Consider the following 18037-nt stretch of genomic DNA (forward strand, 5'->3'; position numbering starts at 1 on the left):
AGGAGTGGAGCCAGAGCCTCGGCAGACACCGATGTGCCCTGAGCGCACTGCCCTCCCCCAGCCCCCACTCCCACATCTGGCTGCCAAGAGAGATGAAGAAGCTTGGGGTGAGGACAAGGGACACAGATGAGATGGAGGCGGGACCACAGTGCCTGGGGAGGAGGGACATTAAGCAAGGTCGGGGGGAGGCAGGGAGATGAGTAAATGGAAACACAGAATGGCCTAGAAGGGTTGGTGGACACAGGTGGACACAGGTAAGATGGTCAGCACGGGAGATGCAAACGTGGATTGCCAGGGGTCTGGAGGGGCACGCGGCGAGGCAGGAAGAGCCGGCTGGGGTGAGAAAGAGGGAGGCAGACAGGTGAGGAGGAAGAGAGGTGGGTGGAGCAAGGGTGATGGGGAGGGGGCTGGCCAGGGAGCAGAGACAAGCCGAAGCTGCGATGGTGCTGGTGATGGGCTGTGGCGTGGTGACAAATGAACGGGGGACTTGATGGCTGGGAAGGGAGGGGCGGGCCCCGTGCAGTACCTCCTGCTTGTGTCTCGGCGTGGTTTCCTGCTCCGGCTAGCAGATGCGGAAGGAGGGAAAGCAACCAGCAGGGTCAGTAGAGCAAACGGATTAGAGATACCACGACCGGCACGACCGGCCTGGCACAGCAGGGCAGCCACTGCATCACACCCAGTCAGGCAGCGGGGCCGCCAGCAGGGCAGCGAGAGCGCCACGGAAGGTGTGGGGTGGGAAGCAGGGAGCTGTCCTGGGAAGGCAAAGAGGGGGCTGGGGACCGGAGGCCAAGTGGGAGGAGCCGCACTCTGCAGATGATGTGCGGTGGGTGTGCCGGGGTCTTGTGCTTCTTGCTGCAGTGACTGTGTGTTTGGGAGCCTGTGCTTACAAGGCGGAGGTGCCTGATGGGAGGAAACTGCTTAACATCTCTAGAAGAGGAAGCCCTAGCAGCTGGCCTGTGTGTGCACATGCGTGTTGCCGCACATCCGTGTGCATGAGTCGAAGGGCGAGGGGTGCAGTGCACACAATGTGAGTGAATGCACGTGAGGCTGGGGGAGCTGCAGGAGCCAGGGACACTGGGCAGGGGGGTGTGGACCTGAAAGGAGGCTGGGGCACACTTGTACCTCACACCGTGAGCAGCCTGGGGGACACCTGCCTATGCTTTGGCGAGGGAGGGGGTGATTCAGACCACAGCCAAAGGGGCAAATCCAGGATGAGAGCAGCCCCCTGGGAGAGCCAGGCAAAAAGGAGGAAGAGTACAGGTGGGCAGCACTCCCACCCCTCCCACTCCCACCCCACAAGGGCTGAGAGGAGCTGGGCCATAGCTGGGGGATGTGAAGGCCACGGTCCAGGCTGACCAGACCCCAGGCTGGCCTCCTGACCCCCAGAGAAAGCCAGGCACCTACCTTCAGCTCCTTGATCTTGGTGGGGGTCCTGACCTCCCCTTCCTCGGCCTCGGACCGCCGCCCTGCAGACTCGCCGTCCTCCTCACGCTTAGTCCCGTCAGGGCCTGTGTCGTGGTTCTCGCTGACCGAGGCTGGGCGTGAGAACTCTGCTAAAGTGGGCAGACATGGCCGGAAGACTGTGGGACGTCGCCGTGCACATGGACAGGGAGCAGCCCCACCGCCGCCAGCGGGAGTTCAGGCCCGATTCTGTCAGTGCCAACCCACTGCCCGGAGAAGCGAAGGGGCCCAGCCCAGGTCCCCCAGGGGCGGCAGAGCTGCCTCCCAGCCCAGGCCCCACCCCCACCCCCGGCCTCCCACAGCACGAGAGCCTCGCATCCAGCTCTTCCCGAGGGCGTGACCTTGGAAGGTCGCCCAATCTCTCTGGGCCCCGCTTCCCAATCGATAGGCAGGGTCTAAAAACGTGTGTGAGCACGCACTGGAGCAGCCGGCCCAGAGCGAGCCTTCTGCTGATGTTGGCCAGAAACACTGCTGAACACACGCCTGATCACCGCACAGCAATACACACGTGTTCTGAGACCAGCGACCTCGCGTTCGCGAATGGCTGGCCTCCTTTATACGTTAGGGAGGGTTCAGGGCATTCCTGTAATAACATCGTTCTCACTCGCTGGCATTCCAAACTACTCTTCTAAATAGGAAAGAAAGGGGTCGAACTGCAGACTTCCCCCTGCGCTGTGAATTGTACCTTGGTGGAAAATGGGCTGCAAAGCACCAAATTCTGAAAACACACCACCGGAGCACAGGGGCGGGCCTGCAGCACAGCAGGGCGAGCCATCGCTTGGGACGCCTGCACTCCACATGGGAGTGCTGGGGTGAAGTCCAGCCTCTACTTCCAGTCCAGCTTCCTGCTAACGCACACCCCAGAGGCAGCAGAGGACGGCTCAAGTCCCTGGGCCCGTGCCACCCATGTGGGGGACCAGGAGGGAGTTCCTAGCTCCTGGCTTCTGCTTGGCCCAGCCCCAGCTATTGTGAGATACTTGGAGGATTGAACCAACAGATGAGAAAGCTCTCTCATTCACTCGCTCACTCTCTGCCAACCGGCCTTATCAATCAATCATTCAACTTAGAAAAATGACCAGAGCACAGATTGTCCTTGGGGCTGGCCTAGATTTAAAAAATAACGTCATTATCCTTTTCTAGTCACATATATTCCCGTTTACGTACATTACTTCATCTGACTCAACAATACTGCAGTTGATGGTCAGAACTGGAATTACTATCCCCACTTTACAGAGGATAAGTTGAGGCCTGAAGAGGGGAAAGATCTGACAAGGGCCCTGACCTCCTGGCTTGGACGCTAAGCTCCACCCGCCCTGACAGCCACACCAGCCCTGCGTTAACCTCAGCTGCAGCCCCGGACACTGCGCTTCCCTGGCCCCCGCACAGTAATCAGAAGCGACAGGGCAGGGAGCGAATGATGGTACAGTTCTCCTTTTCTGTTGCACAAACCACAGTTCCTAGTGCTGCATCTACCAAGCGGCATAAGGACCTTCTTCAGGCCAAGGAGAGCTCCGCAGACCCCACAGCCTTAAACGTGGACGGGAGTCCTGGGGCAGGCTTTACTTTCACTCTCCAGGAAAAGGAGCAGACGCTGGGGAGCAGGCGTTCGGTCTGGCAGTTGAGACGCCTGTGTCCCGCATCAGAGCGCCTGGTTCCAGCCCCGGGGCGGCAGCAGTGACCACCCGAGTAAACTGGCTTCTTCCTCCCAGCCACATGGCAGAGCTGGAATACACTCCTGGCTCCAACCCTCGCCCGGCCCTGGCGTTGTGGCCATTTGAGGAATAAACCAAGGGATTGGGATCTGTGTGGGGCGTGCGTGTGTGTGTGTGTGTGTATGGAATAAAAATTGTTTAAAATATCACCCGGCAAACTCCTAGGTATCCGTCAAAGCCCTGTCCAGTTGTCACCCCCTCTGCAAAGCCCTTTCTCCCCCCTCCAGGCAGAGCTGATTCATCCCTGCTGGGGCCGCTCTGCGTCCTGTGCAGGCTTCACCTGTAGCTGCCACCACACCGAATGCTCACGGCCAGCGCGCTGGGAGCTCCTCAAAGGAAAGAGCCAACTCTGTACCAGGACCGAACACGAGGCCCGGCACAAGTATAGCACTCAGAAAATATATGTTGAGCAGAACTAACTTCCTTGAGGCCTGCTAACTATGTTCTAGAAGTATCCACCATTCCCCTATCCAAGTCCCAACCTCCCACTCTATACACCTAAGAGCAATAATAACGCACACAACTCACGAAGGCCTGACTCTGCCTGTGTTTCCTGGGCCCTTTCTCTGCTAATTCTCCCTCTAGCACAGCGAAGTGGATATTGTTCCTTTTCAAGAAAGGAAGGCACAGGTGAGTTAAAAAAGTTGCCCAAGGTCACCCGTCCAGTCACTCACACGTTTGTGGCCCTCTCCCTGGGCACTTGGAGTAGCTGATAAGTGTCAAGGCCAAGACCTGAACTTCGGTCTAATCTGAATCTCCCCAGCACCCCACGTGGCTCTGGAAGATCACCTATGACCCCAGCACGCATGCCCCGAGGCGAGGCCTGAGTCCAGAGAGGTGTGGAGTTAGTAGGTCCGGGGCACAGCCTGGGGAACCTTCATGTTGTACAACCTCACAGGTGACTCAGACGCACATGTGGTCTAAAGATGATATTTTTACCAAGCGCCAGCCTGAGGGACATAGGACAACATGAGGCCAGTTCTCACTGGCGTGATGGGCACCTGTCACTCCAGTAGACGCGGGGGCCATAGTCAGCCACTATCAATCAGCCAGAGCCCAAAAGAATGACCAGGAACAGTCTCCACTCTCCTGGGATGACGGTAACCTGGGGATTGCTAAACTGCCGAAGCAGGGGGCCCAGAAATCCGCCAGGCTGAGCCAAGGCCATCAGACGGCCGTGACTGAGAGGAGTCACCGGAAGTCCAGAGAGAGGCGTGACATCCCCAGAGGCACCCCCGTGGGCTGGAGCTGGGCCACCATGAGCAGTCATGCCCGGCGACGACGCACCTGCAGTGTGCCCCCACCTTCCTGGCTCGCCCTGAGGTCCTGACTTGCCTACTCCACCACCTCCTCTAGCGCGCCCTCTTCCCCTCACCGCCAGTTTGGGACTCACCTCCGTCAAGGCTGCGGGACATGGTGTACCGTTTGCTGGAAGAACGCTCGAAGAAGGGTGCGGGCCGGTCGATGAGGGCACTGGCCTGGCGGGTCTGGGCCTGGGTCCTCCCGCTATACCGGAACTTGGAGCCCATCACCAGGAAGCCCTTGGGCGGGGGCTCCGGGGACACCAGCCTGCAGCAGTGAGGTGGAGGTGAGGAGGGAGGGCCCCAGAACCAGCTTCTCATCCCCCGACATCCCAGCTACAGCACCTCAAGGGGGCGATGTTGAGCGGGGGAGACTTTCCCAGAATCCCCACCAACTCCTCCTCCACCCCTCCTCCCAGGGCCAGCTCACCGGAAGAACGTGTGATGCTCGATGCAGACCTTCCACAGTCTCTTGGCCGACCGGTGGTTTGGCAGCTTAAAGCCAATTGTGCTCTCAAACTGCTCATACTGGAAAGCAAAAAGGCAGCTCAGAGGCAGGGCCCGGGCCCTCTCCGGCCATCAGTCCGTCCTCTCTGAACCGAGACTCGCCCGACTGTGACCTATTCTCTCATGCCAGTAGTCAGGCTGACCTCGTCCTTACTCTGTCTCCACGGAGACCCAAGACGTTAGATCCTGGGGAGAGGCGTGTCGGAATCCGAGCCAACAAGATGATGCCAGATATTGACAGGGGCGGGAGGGACCGTGCGGCAGGCTCGGCTGGGGCTACCTTAGAAAGGATGGTCAGGGGCTGCTCTCTGGACATCTCAGGCGATGGCTGAGCTGAGAACGGAAGGGTGGGGAAGGAACCAGCCGCGTGGGGGACGGGGTTGAGACTTCCAGGGAGAGGCAGCAGCAAAGGCAAAGCACTCACAGCAGGAGAGAACCTGGCTTCTTCAAGGTCTCCCAGGTGGCCAGAGGGGTTGGAGTGGCAAGACAGGTGGGAGGGGCAGGGTGGCCACGCAAGGAGTGCGGATTCCTCCCGGGAGCTCAAGAGCGCGGGGTGGAGGGTGGTGGGGTGGGGACGGGGTTGATGTGCTCTGACTTCAGAGACTTAAGACCTCTGGGGAAAGTGTCCTGGAGTGACCGTGGAGGCGGGAGACTGGTGAGAAGGGCCTTGGAGAGACATGGGTAAGCGACGGTGGCGGCTGTGGCCGGTACAGGGGTGAGGAAGAGAAGCCGATGGGTCCCATTTATGCTACGGGCAGAACCAAGTGGGCTTTCTGGTGGGGGTGATGTGGAGTTTGGAGGAAAAGAGGTGGAGGCACACGTTTCTGTACATGCGTGGATGGGTCACGTGTCTGGTTCTCCATGTAAGCACACACAGGGACACCACACGGACTCGTTTACCAGTGGCACTTGACTAGATGCTATCCTTCTAGTTACACTTTTGTGAGTGTGTGCACACGTGTGCACGCGTGTGTGTGCTCTGGGAGCCCCAGAGTCCCCAGCCTCATATTCTAGGTGGAAGACGCCCCAGGCCCAGCTGCCAGAGTCTGCTTCCTCCTGGTGACGAGGTCCAGGGCCGGCTCACCTCCCCCGGCCGGATCTTGATGTAGAAGTTACTCCTCTTGTACGAGATCTTGAGGATCTTGGGCCAGGCAAAGCGGTTGATTCTCAGCCGGTCCCGGTAGATGAGAAGGCCGTTAGCACAGACCCCCAGCATGATGTCGATGCCTTCGGAGTCCTGCATGAGAGGAGACCACGGGACGGGAGGCCTGGGGTCCACACCAGGGGCTGCCGGTCCCCCAGCCCCGAACCCTCTGCCTGACCTCCTCCTGTTAGGAATGCAAGGGTCAGGGCTTCCACGCTTCAGCCCACTGACCAATCCCTCACACAGCCACACGCGCACTCATTTACCCACCCACTTAGTCACTCATTCGATCACTCGTTCTGTCATTCGCTCACTCACCCGCCCAGCAGAACTCTAGGGGTACCTGCTGGTGCCAGGCCATGCCTACATGCTAGGGAGACAGCTATGTCCCTTCCTCCTGTGCTGCCAACCTAGTGGTGGCACACACAAGTTCATAAGGAAGGAAGCGACAAGGACTATGGGAAAATGAGAGGCTATGGGGCCTGGACGATGAGAACTGAGAACAGGGTGGCTGCTAGGCTGAAGGTGACAGGGTCTGGTGCCCCGAGCCCACTGCCGAGGCCTGGAAGCCCACCGCAGGGCGCCACCCAGCGGCTTGGGGGTCCCCGGGGCCCAGCGGTACCTTGGCGTGGTGCAGATCTACGCCGTACATGGAAAGCTTCTTCGCGTTCTCTAGGAAGTGAATTTCCGCCTCTCCCGGGGTCATGCCCCTGAGGGAAAGAAAGGGATCACAGTGGCGTGGGAAGGCCCAGGCCCAAGTCCTGCTGGCCAAAGGTGGCCATGCATAACACGTGACTGTGGGAAGGGCAAACCTGAACACGCCCATCCCCTCTGTGCTCTGTGCTCTGCACTGGCCCCACCTCACTCTGCCCACCCTTGTCGTCTGCCAAAGCTCAGGCCCAGTCTGGCCTTCTCCAGGATGCATTCAAGGCTGGGCTGGGTGTCGGGACCTTCGCCTCCCTCTGCCACTGAGCTAAGTGTGAACTATAAATTTTGCTTCTCCTTGACTGCGAAGCCGTTGTTGAAGACATCATTCATGATAGTCACCCAGGGACTCCTAAATTATTACCCACATCAGATGGTTCGCTCAGAATTTAGCAACAGAAGCCACTTAATCTCGCTGAGGATCAGGGACACAGTCTCCTTTCCAAAAAGAAGAATTATGCAATTAATCAGGTTCCTTCCTTGCTTCGGCTGCCAGGGAGCTTGGGCGACCTCTCATCCTGTCAGTCACGGCCAACAGCGCTGAGAACTAGCGCTGACTACTGCTCCTTCCTGTTCCACCTTGCAGGTGTCAGCTCACGGGGCTCTCCTAACAGCTCTACAAGGTATATATCGTTATTGTTCCCATTTTACAGGTGAGGAGCCTGTGGCACAGCGAGGTTCAATGACCAGCCCAAGAGCACACAGGTATTAAGCAGAAGGGTGAGAATCTGGCTCTAGCTAACATGGCCCTGGAGTTTGTGCTCCGAGCCGCTCCATTCCATCTCTGGCCTCAGCTTCCCCGGCCCTGTGCACCTCTGAGCTGCTCTGTGGGCCACCTGAACACCAGCTGCCAATGTGTTTTAAGTCCAAAGAGCTGTGGGGACAGCCATTGCTATTTCTGCAGCCCATATGATCTCAACACCTTTCTCTGAATCACTGTGACCCCTGCAGGCCCCTAAGACATCTTTCTATCTAGGATAGGGGTGACAGACAGGGAGCAGGCAGGCAACCCCCGACTCCTACACCCAGGAAGACACCACTAGCCAGCTGTAGGGCACTCGGCACAGCACCACAGCCGTCCCTATTAACCAAGCAGAGCCACCCTGCACCTAGCATTCCTCATACCCAGCAGGGTCTTCCCCCTGTAGGTGATCCTCCACGTCAAGGGTGGGGAACCTTCGTTCTGCCAGGGGCCATAGGGTATCATTCGCCAGCCACACAAAACTATCAGCCTAAAATGAGCTGGCTACAGATTTATTGAATTTTGAGTTCCACCTCCAGTTGCCTTGGCAGGGCCAGAGCAAATAATTCCGGTGGCCTGATATGGTGGCAGGCCCCTGCTTCACACCCAGCCCTAGCCCTCCTCTCAGCTGCAACCCCAGAGCTCCTGGCTCCTGGCTTTGGACCGGCCCAGCCCTGGCTGTTGCAGCCACTTGGGGAGCGAACCAGCAGATGGAGGACTTGCCTCACCTCTCTCTGAGTAACTCTGACTTTCAAATAAATAAATCTCTAAAAAAAAAAAAAAAACAAAACAGTGGCCCGGTCAGAAGATGACCCTAAGCAGACTGGCTTTTAGGACCTAACCTTTGACCTTTACACCAAAACCTAGATAAAGAAACTCACTCCCAGGGACCATGGGCAGAGAATTGTCACACACACACACAGCAGCTTAAGCTGAGCCGAGGGTCACGAGGTCCTCCAGCGTCACGTGGTCACAGAGGCGATCTGCACTCAGACATGCCCGGAAGAGGGGCAGAGCTGAGGGGATGGTGCGCGTGTGTGCGCACGGCAGGGCACGGCAGGGCACGCAGGGCACGGCAGGCAGGCAGGGGCCGGGGAGCTCCAGGCCACAAGCGAGGCTCAGGCCAGCCGGCGTGGAGGCAGAGGCCTGGCCGGCGCCCTCTCACCTGTACGTCTTGTGCAGCTCCATGATCCTCTCCTCCAGCTCCCGGGTCTGGTTCGGGGCGAAGCGGAGCTCGCTGACATAGTTACCCACGTGCTCCTCGGCGTCATAGTCTCCCAGCTCAGCCTGCACGGCGTAGGAGCCCAGCAGGGCGTGTGTGACGAAGGAGCAGGGCAGCCGGCCTGTGATGATGTCTGCCCGCAGCTGCAGGCACAGGTAGTACCTGGGGACAGGGAGAGCGGGCGTGGGCATGGGCCCTCGGCGTCCCCCAGCACCGCTGGTCTGGCGGGAGCAAGGGGGCAGCACACGGCTCCACAGGAGAGCGTGCTCTTTGCTGTCTTGGGAACCTGAGTGTATCCCCTGAGGTGCTCTGTGACACTGGCATTTAACGTCTTGATAATTCTGTGTGACGTTTCACAGGACTTTCAGCATTGCCGTTCATTTCTAAATTTGGGGGATTCTTTGTCCTACTATGAGAACATTGTGATTTCTTTTTTTTTTTTTTTTTTTTTTTTAAGATAAATAGGACTATGGCTGGCGCCACGGCTCACTAGGCTAATCCTCCGCCTAGCGGCGCCGGCACACCGGGTTCTAGTCCCGGTCGGGGCGCCGGATTCTGTCCCAGTTGCCCCTCTTCCAGGCCAGCTCTCTGCTGTGGCCAGGGAGTGCAGTGGAGGATGGCCCAGGTGCTTGGGCCCTGCACCCCATGGGAGACCAGGAAAAGCACCTGGCTCCTGGCTCCTGCCATCGGATCAGCGCGGTGCGCCGGCCGCAGCACACCGGCCGCGGCGGCCATTGGAGGGTGAACCAACGGAAAAGGAAGACCTTTCTCTCTGTCTCTCTCTCTCACTGTCCACTCTGCCTGTCAAAAAAAAAAAAAAAAGATAAATAGGACTATTTTGCTGATTTGGCCAATTAAAAAATGTCACGTGGGGTGGGTATTTGGCCTGGGGGTCAGGCCGCTGGTTAGGACACACGTGCCCCATATGGGAGTGCCTGGGTTCAAATCCCAGCTCCAGTGCCAACTCCAGCTTCCTGCTGATGCAGACCTGGGAGGCAGTAGTGACGGCTCCAGGGACGGGGTTCCTGCCACCCACGTAGGACACCTGCACTGTGTTCCTGACGGCGTTGACGCCAGCTGGGGGCCACTGTGGGTGTTTGGGTAGTGAACCAGAAGATGGGAATTCTGGTCTCTCTGCCTCTCGAAAGAAAAATATTGAATACATTGATGGCAAAAGGCAAAACCTAAAGTCGTATTTAAAGCAACCATGCAACCATGCTCTGATTATAGAACTAACGTGTTCACGTTATGGAACAAAGAACACCCCCTCGACGCCCATCCTCAACCCTATCCAGAGGACTCCTCCGTGGACACTCAGGACACACGTGGTTTTGATCCGCGGACATTTTTAACACGCAGAGGGCCTCGAATGCCACCTCTGACTCGGCAGCTCGCTTTGTCATTTGTCACAGCGGGCGCAGGGCCTGAGAGCCGTCCTCGCGGCAGCGTGCGCGGCTCTCCCCCATTCATTTTAACCGATGGGCTGCTCGCTGAAGCTTCCCCCAAACTTGTATTTTTGCTTTCAGCTCTTAAGTGAATTGTCTAAAAACAAATTGGTTTAAAGAGACATTTCCAACCACCAGCCCAAGATTTTTTACAACTTTTATGCACACTTGAATGCTTTTACAATTTTTAGAACCATTTAAAACCATTTTGTGTTGCTTTGTCGGTTATTGTGTATTAAAAGAATACAATGTTTCACTTCATTTTCAACCAGTGATGCGTCCCTGCCCATTTTTGCTATGTTTCTCCATCTTTTAATTGCCTATTTCTTTTCCTTTTAAGCGCTTTTTCCTTAGCACGATTTCTACTGCCCCACGACACGATCCAGCAGCGAGAACGGAAGGCCTGGTGCAGCCTCAGAGTCTGCTCAGGGCCAGGCTCCGGCCCCCACCCAGCCGTCGTTCAGAAATCACAGGCAAGAGCCTGGTTAAGGGCATTTTACTCAGAAGCCTGAAAATCCAGAAATCACTGCCAAACACTCCGACCAATCTCTCATTTCAACCAATTTGTCATTTTGACCAGTTTATTTTGGGCCTGACTATTTTTGACCAAATCAGCTGCTACTACCACCTCATCTCCTGGGGACATTTGTACTGGGCAGGGCTCACTTGCCTCCTGGGGTCCCTGGGAGCCTGATGTCCAGGGTCTGGCACCAGTGAGAGAGGCACCAGTGAGCAAGACCAGAGGAGCTGAAGCTCGCGGGCCTCTCGGGATCGGTGTTCGGGTTCTGCCGCTGCAGCCACCCAGCCCCCGGCTGACCTCAGCGGTCTCCACAGATGTTCCTATTCCAGGAACATCTGTGCTACCTCTCTAGGCCAGAGCTGGCATCTGGACCTCAGTCTGTCGCCTGGCCCACGAGCCGCCAATGTGGAGGAGGAATCCCACGGGGAGAAGAGGCTGGCTGGGTGGCCCGCCCCTTGCCGGGGGAGCAGCTCAGGCCTCCATCTTATCAGGACACCAGGAAGTGTAACTGTCGATAGGGAGGGACCTCCTTGGTTTCCAGAGGCAGCAGGAGCCCCTCGGCAGCTCCCATGCTAAAGGACGCTTTGTCCTCCCCTCCAGTCTTCAAGCTGTGTGATCTGCTGGCCCCAGGCACAAGGGGGCTATCCACATGACCCGTGTCCACCCCAGCAGCCAGGGTGCGGGGCAGCCCCAGGCCTCACCTGACCCCTGCGTGCCTGATGCCTGCACGGAACGGCACACAGGCCCTAACTCCCACCTGCAAAGGCATCCGCCCCCTACTCCGTCCTTAGACGCCTGGGGGCCAGCAGCACGCGGCCTTCACATGTGGTTGGTCGGCCCCACCCAGAATGGCCTGCCCGGTTTTTTAAAGCATTTGCTGCAGTTGCCGACGCTTACAAAATGTGGTTTCCACTTTCCAGGCTCCCACTCACTTCCCCGTCAGGCCCGGTTCCCACAAGGGAACAGCACCCACTCTCCATGGCAGCTGTCCTCTTAAATTCCCAGTGGGCCCCACGGTGCCCTGTGGTAGCTCCTCCTCTGGAGGCAGAGGCCAGCGGCCACGGAGCACCGTGTTTGAGGCCCTGTCTTTCCTGCGCCGGCTGCAACAGCTGCCACACACAGCCCGCGTCACCTGCCGCACCCCTCCCTCCACGGCCCTCACCTCGTGATGTCTTCTGTCAGCTGCGCAGGGTCAGGGGGATAGAACTTGACTGTGAAGGCGAAATTCCAGGGGCTGCCTGAGAGACAATAAGGGAAAGGTCAGAGAGGCCCCGGGCTCAGCTCTGCCAGCAGGTGCACGGCCTCCAGCCAGGCTGTCTGTCTGCCTGTCTCTCTAATCTTAGGGAAGTCCCGTCGGGGTGCCTGCAACATTACTACCGCTTGACAGGCGAGGAAAGTGAGGCCAGGGGAAGCGACTGGCGATCCAGGGTGGGAAGGAGGGCGGAAGGAAAGAGAACTAACGCTGCACGCCAGGCACCTTGCTGGTGACGACAGACAGTGCTCAGCTGTTCGAGGAGTGTGGCCTAAGGTTAGCCGCGTGTCGCAATGGGGGCACTGAGGCCCAGACAGTAAAGTGGCCAGCCCAAGGTCACCCCGCCAGAGTGCCTCCCTCCACACCAAAATCTCCGCCACAGGATGCTAACGGGAGAAGGGAAAGAATCTAGGAGTCCCAACGTGGGACTGTCAGTGCCCTCGCTCTGCCACCACGCACAACTCTCAAAGGGAGGCGTGCATTCAAGAACTCCTAGAACTTGTTTGAGCTGCTGGATCCAACAGGGCATCATGTCGGGTTAACGTGCATCAGAATACACTTGGGGAAACCCTGGCCTGTGTCCTGTGGACTCCATCTCTGATGGCAAAACTGCGTTAGAAACGAGACCTGCAAGCTCTAAAAGGAACAAAGGGATTTTTGCAGGGATAAAAGTGAGCCTGCACTTTTAGAGGTGGAAATCAAATGTCCACACAGGAGAAGGTGCAGACAAAGGCTGAGATCGGAGCTGGAGCTCTGCAAGCCGAGAGAAGGGACAAGCGCTGGAGAGACAAGGGTGGAGGGAAGACGAGAGGACCGGGGCGGAGCACTGAACATCCGTACTCTCAACAAGGGTCACACCACGCCCGGAACGTGTGGGCTCCAAGCTCTAAGAAGAGCCCTGGCAAAGTGAGGAAGCAAATCCCATCCAGGGCAGGGCCGTGGTCAGGAAGGGCTGGAGGCCATGTTGTCGTCCCTCCTTGTCCCTGTGGTCCTCATCATCTTCAGAGGGCAGGGACAGAGTCAGGTCTCAAACAGTAAATTCCGGTCACTCTGCTCGCCAAGAACCGCACACACATGCACAGGAGTTGAGTCTTTATGACTGTCCTGAGGGAGACTTTCCTTTTCATAGACAAAGATTAAGTCACCCTTGGTGCCACTCAGCTGGTGGAGAACAGGAGTCCAAGCTCTGGCCTGCGACCCCAGAGCCCAGGCTCCTGACCACAGTGACCCCCTTGCACAAGCAGCCTTAAGGGGAAGTAACCCGTCTCAGGAATAATAACAATGATAACTGACGCCGTGTGCAGGCCTCAGTGTCCTCACTGGCAATGTGGGACTGATCGTGTAATAACCCACTCAAGGGGCCAGCGCTGTGGCATAGCGGGTAAAGCTGCCACCTGCAGCACCGGCATCCCATGTGGGTGCTGGTTCGAGTCCAGGCTGCTCCACTTCTGATCCAGCTCTCTGCTATGGCTTGGGAGAGCAGTAGAAGTTGGCCCAAGTCCTTGGGTCCCTACACTCGCGTAGGAGACCCAGAAGAAGCTCCTGTCTCCTGGCTCCTGGCTTCAGATCAGCCCAGCTCTGGCCATTGTGACCATTTGGGGAGTGAACCAGTGGATGGAAGACCTCTCTCTTGCTCTTTCTCTCTTGCTTTCTCTCTGCCTCCGCCTCTCTAATTCTTTTTTTATTTCAAACAAATAAATAAATAAATCTTAAAAAAAAAGAAAAACAAATAACCCACTTAATGCTCATGACCCTCAAGGCAGGGAGGATCATCACAGAGGGAGAAACTGAGGCACAGGACAGGGAAAGAACCCAGGAAGTGGTGATGGAGCCAGGATGCAGACCCAGGTGGTCTGGCTCAGGGCCTGTCCTCTTGCCCACCACACGAGACTGTCTCAGGGAAGCCAGGAGAAACAGCACAGCCTAAGGGTGGTTGCAGCCCATGCATCCACAGTGCGACTGTCGACCCCCTTGGCAAACAGGAGTTACTGATCCATTGCCCAGGGCATGCAGGGGCCCACAGAAGTGGAGGACTCTCCCCAGAAGCCTTGGTGGTTGGCACTGTGGTTTGGGCAGAGATACCCACAATCTAAAATCCAGGATGCAAGGGCTCATGACACCACCTTCAGAAAGCTGGGCACTGTCATAAACCAAGGAAATGGGGTCGAAAATAGCTCCCCAGGGGAAGGTGAGATTAGGACGGACGATGGACGCTACGGGGGTGGGGACGGAGTGGCTCCACTGGAGGAGGCACTTGCGAAGGGTCCAGGCCACGCCTGGGCTGTGTGGGGGCAGAGGCTGCAGATGGGCTGCGGCAGACTCAGAGGGATCCGAGGCCTGCTGATCAGGTCCTGCTGCCTCTCTTTTCCAGGCTCCTGGTCCTTACTACACGCCGCACACTTGGCTGCCTACATGTGTCCCAGTGCCTTCAGGCACGAGAGGCAGGCCTCCCAGCCAGGCCGGGGCACTGGTGGGGCAGCTGGAAGCCCAGGCCTGGGACTCGGCCAACCCGGAGGAGCGTGCTCTCTCTGTGTGCCTGCCTCTTTGTCTCCAACTGACAGGAGCCGACGGGAAGGAGTCCTCGAGTCCCCTCCCGCAGAGTCAGCTGGCTTCCCCGGGCCCAGCTGCCTGCTGTCATGGCAACAGGCTCAGCGACAGCCTTCCAGCCAGGGGACCAGGGAGTCCAGGAAAGACCAACCACAGCCAAGGGGAGGGGCGCTGCTTGGAGGAACGCTGCCTCCAGGCCCCAGGTCTCTCGCGTCGCAGGCTGCCTCTCGCTGAGGCCACCTACGTCCCCCTTCTGCCATCTGAAAGCTGCCCCATCCCTCCCGACAGGCCTCTTCTCTCCCAGCCAGAAAAGACAGGCTGTCAGCCTGCTCGTCTGCCATCACCCCAGGCCTCAAAAAGTGCACAGGGTGGCACTGGAAGGCCAGGGCTCAAAACCACTCAGCTGGTACCTGGCTCTGTGGCCGCGAGCACATAACTGCCGCTCTCTGGGCCTCCGGGAACGGGGTGTTGGCTACTGATGTCCGCACCCGCCCTGGACGGGGGATGCCTACTTCCAGGCCATCCCTTCGTCTGTGTCTAGATGATTCTGCAGGCCTCTCTAGGGCTAACATCCTAACTGCACACCCGACCCCTCCGACATCCTGTGTGACTGTGGCCATGTCTCTTCTCTGGCCTCAGACTCATCACCCAGAAGACAAGGGTCCCCAGTCACTCCCGCCCTGCCTTCACCAGGAGCTGCGTGGGAGCCCGCTGCATGGGGAGGGGCGGGGGGGGGGAGCAGCAGACCTGGGCTCCGCCCAGCCCCCCAGCACAGGCCCAGCTGCGCCAGCCACTCACTCCGGATCTGCTTCTTGATCTCCTTGGAGGGGTCCAGCCAGTTCTGCAAGGGAAGGCAGAGTTCTTTAGCGGGAAGGCAGAGGCGAGGCCTGGGAGAGAAGTGCCCTGAAGCAGCTGGTCGACCACACCTCCCGGCTCAGCTTTCTGGGCTCTTCTCCTGGCACTGGGAGGTGAGAGCGATGAGGTCTGAGATCCAGAGCCCTGGGGCTGGGACTGCCTACAGGCAGCCGCGGGGAACCAAGCGCCATAGCTGTAGTGGGCAGGGTCTGGGGTGGGAAGGAGACTCGGGCAGGGAGCGTGCCGGGAGTGGGGAGAGACGCAGGGGGGAGCTGCCCAGCGGCTCCAGGCAACTCTAGCAGCCATGGGACACGCACTTGGGAGTGACTTACAGCTGCTGGGGAAGGACTGAGGGCGGGGCGTCGAGGGCGAGAACCGGGGGTGCTGGCAAACAGAAGGCGCTAATGAAGATCTGAGGCCCGACAGAAGCCACGGGGTGTGGCCAGGCCTGTGGGCGCCTAGGGGACCAGATCTGCCCTCTCCCACCGCTGAGCATCCCCGAGCCAGGTACCTTCTGGCTGTCGGCGTCACAGAAGGTCAGGCCGAAGTAGTCCTTCTCCAGCAGGTTGAGGTGCTCACAGACCAGGTCAAACAGCACCTGGCCCCGGCCATGTTTCTGGGGAGGAGGGCGGAGCCACCGTGAGGCCAGAGCATGGCCAGGCTGTGCTCTGACAAGTCCACCCCACCTGGACAGGACCTGGCACTCCTGCCCACCTTCCTGGCTCTGTTCTCTGTGTCCTAAGAGACTCTGGGGCTGACATCTGCACTCAGCTCACCACCGCCCTTCTTCCAAAGCTGGGTGGGCTCTGTCTAGGCTTTGGATTTGCTTGTGGAAAAGCTGAAGTGGGGGCATGGGGAGTGGCAGATTTCTCAAGGTCACAGCGTGACCCTCTTGCCCTGGCTCCTCCTCTTACCCTGGGTATACGTGAACTCAGGGCGGAACAGCCTGGAGTGCCGCCCCCAGCCTGGGCAGCAAGTGAGGCTTCACAGAGCTCACAAGGCAGAAGCCCCCCATTGGAGCCCCCTTCTCCCCCGACTCCCATGCAGCCCAGCCTGGGGTCTCTGTGAACTAATGCCCGGGCCTGCGGATCCCAAACCCTGAACCTGGCTGGGTGCCTCAAATCTATCAGCACAAAAGCACCAATAAGGGGATCCCAGGGCAGGGGACCCCAGAAAGTAAGGTCCCTTCAAGGTCTGCCTAGGTCCATAAGCCAGGCCTCACAAGGAATTCCTGAGCCAGGAGTCCATCTGAGCAGGTGGAACTGGCCTGGGACAAAGCCCCTGTACGGAGTCAGGGAGTCAGGCCTGTGGGGATAGAGTGGGAGAGAGCGTTTTCTTTCTCCCGAGGAGCAAGGCCACCCTCTAAACTCTTCTGCATTTGAGGGGATGAGCCGGGCGTCATGCACAGACAGGAGCAAGCCCCTAAAGGAAAAAGGGCTAACAGACAGGCCAGCATTGTGGAGCAGCGGGTTAAGCCACTGCCTGTGATGCCGGCATCCCCTATGAGCAATGGTTCGAGTCCTGGCTGCTCCACTTCTGATCCAGCTCTCTGCTAATGGGAAAGCAGCAGAATATGGCCCGAGTCCTTGGGCCCCTGTACCCACAAAGGAGACCTGGAAGAAGCTCCTGGCTCCTGGCTTCATACCAGCCCAGCCACAGCCATTGCAGCCATTTGGGGAGTGAACCAGCAGATGGAAGATCTCTATGTCTGTCTGTCTCTCTTTCTGTAACTCTTTCAGATAAATAAATCTTTTAAAAAAAGAAGAAGAAAAAGGGAAAAGGGTTCATAGAGGGTGCAAGTGGGAATCCAGAATTAGGGTATGAATCTGACCCAATATGAGGAAAGGGGACAGTGCACGTCGGGCCAGAGGGGCCAGCCCACTGTGGGACAGGGCACGTGAAATAGAGCAGCCTGCCAGCAGACTGCCTCCTCGTGCCCAGGAGACCCTCACCATGGCACTAGGTGGCTGTGTGTCCTGGACAGGGGCATCCACAAGGGAGGGAGGCACCCTCTCCATGATAAACACATGAAAACGACTCCAGCGTAAGCTTCAGTGTCTGCTGGGGGAGTAGAAAGCCTAGTTCCCAGGCCTTCGGGGCTGCAGCTCAGGCCTGGGCTGGTGGCATCCTTGCCAAGGTACAGCCACCTACGGAACCTTCTCCCCGTGCCAGCCCTGTGCCTCGTCTAATCAGAGCAGCCCTCTCCAGGCCTTGGGGCCACCATCTGTACAGGGAGGGCCAGGCCAGGTCATCTCACGTGAAGGAGCCTGCCCTGCTCTGGGCCAGCTGACCGGGGACAGGGCATATGGCGCCGGGCACTCCCCTACCTCCACCTCGCACTCATACTCGGAGGCATCGAGCAGAGTGACCCGGCAGATGGCACTCTTGTACTTCTTGGCAATCTTCTGGGGTGACTTCTGGGCCTTGCTGGGCGTGGTCCTCTCTGACAGGCCATCGGCCTCACTGTAGTCCTTCTCCTCCATGTCTAGGCTCTGTGGGTCCAAGCAAGGGAAGACATGGGTCAGGGAGTGCGAAACCAGGGCCTTTCACACAAACCAGAAGCAATGAAGAGGCTGCCAGGGCTAAGCCAGAAGGAGCCACGAAATGAGTCAGGGCCCTCCGAG

At 58.3% G+C, this 18037-nt stretch overlaps 1 protein-coding gene across 29 annotated transcripts in view; it reads right to left on the minus strand.

Annotated features, from left to right (window-relative positions):
* The window catches only part of EPB41L1 (erythrocyte membrane protein band 4.1 like 1), a 127101-nt gene that overhangs the window by 34912 nt on the left and 74152 nt on the right, over positions 1-18037 (minus strand). For 12 of the 29 annotated variants that reach the window (XM_089308036.1, XM_089308035.1, XM_089308034.1 and 9 more), the window contains 11 exons: positions 17741-17905; positions 15925-16029; positions 15357-15399; positions 11922-11997; positions 8738-8956; positions 6748-6835; positions 6066-6218; positions 4905-5002; positions 4567-4742; positions 1405-1580; positions 527-562 (listed from right to left, as the gene is read on the minus strand). In XM_089308036.1, the coding sequence (XP_089164162.1) occupies positions 527-562; positions 1405-1580; positions 4567-4742; positions 4905-5002; positions 6066-6218; positions 6748-6835; positions 8738-8956; positions 11922-11997; positions 15357-15399; positions 15925-16029; positions 17741-17905 (1335 nt within the window). The remainder of the gene's footprint in view (positions 1-526; positions 563-1404; positions 1581-4566; positions 4743-4904; positions 5003-6065; positions 6219-6747; positions 6836-8737; positions 8957-11921; positions 11998-15356; positions 15400-15924; positions 16030-17740; positions 17906-18037) is intronic. The other 17 variants (XM_051845068.3, XM_070051892.2, XM_089308039.1 and 14 more) reach the window with 5 other exon arrangements.

This window comes from Oryctolagus cuniculus, chromosome 11, assembly GCF_051225735.1.
Source record: "Oryctolagus cuniculus isolate XC-2025 breed Fujian yellow rabbit chromosome 11, ASM5122573v1, whole genome shotgun sequence".
NCBI lineage: Eukaryota > Metazoa > Chordata > Mammalia > Lagomorpha > Leporidae > Oryctolagus > Oryctolagus cuniculus.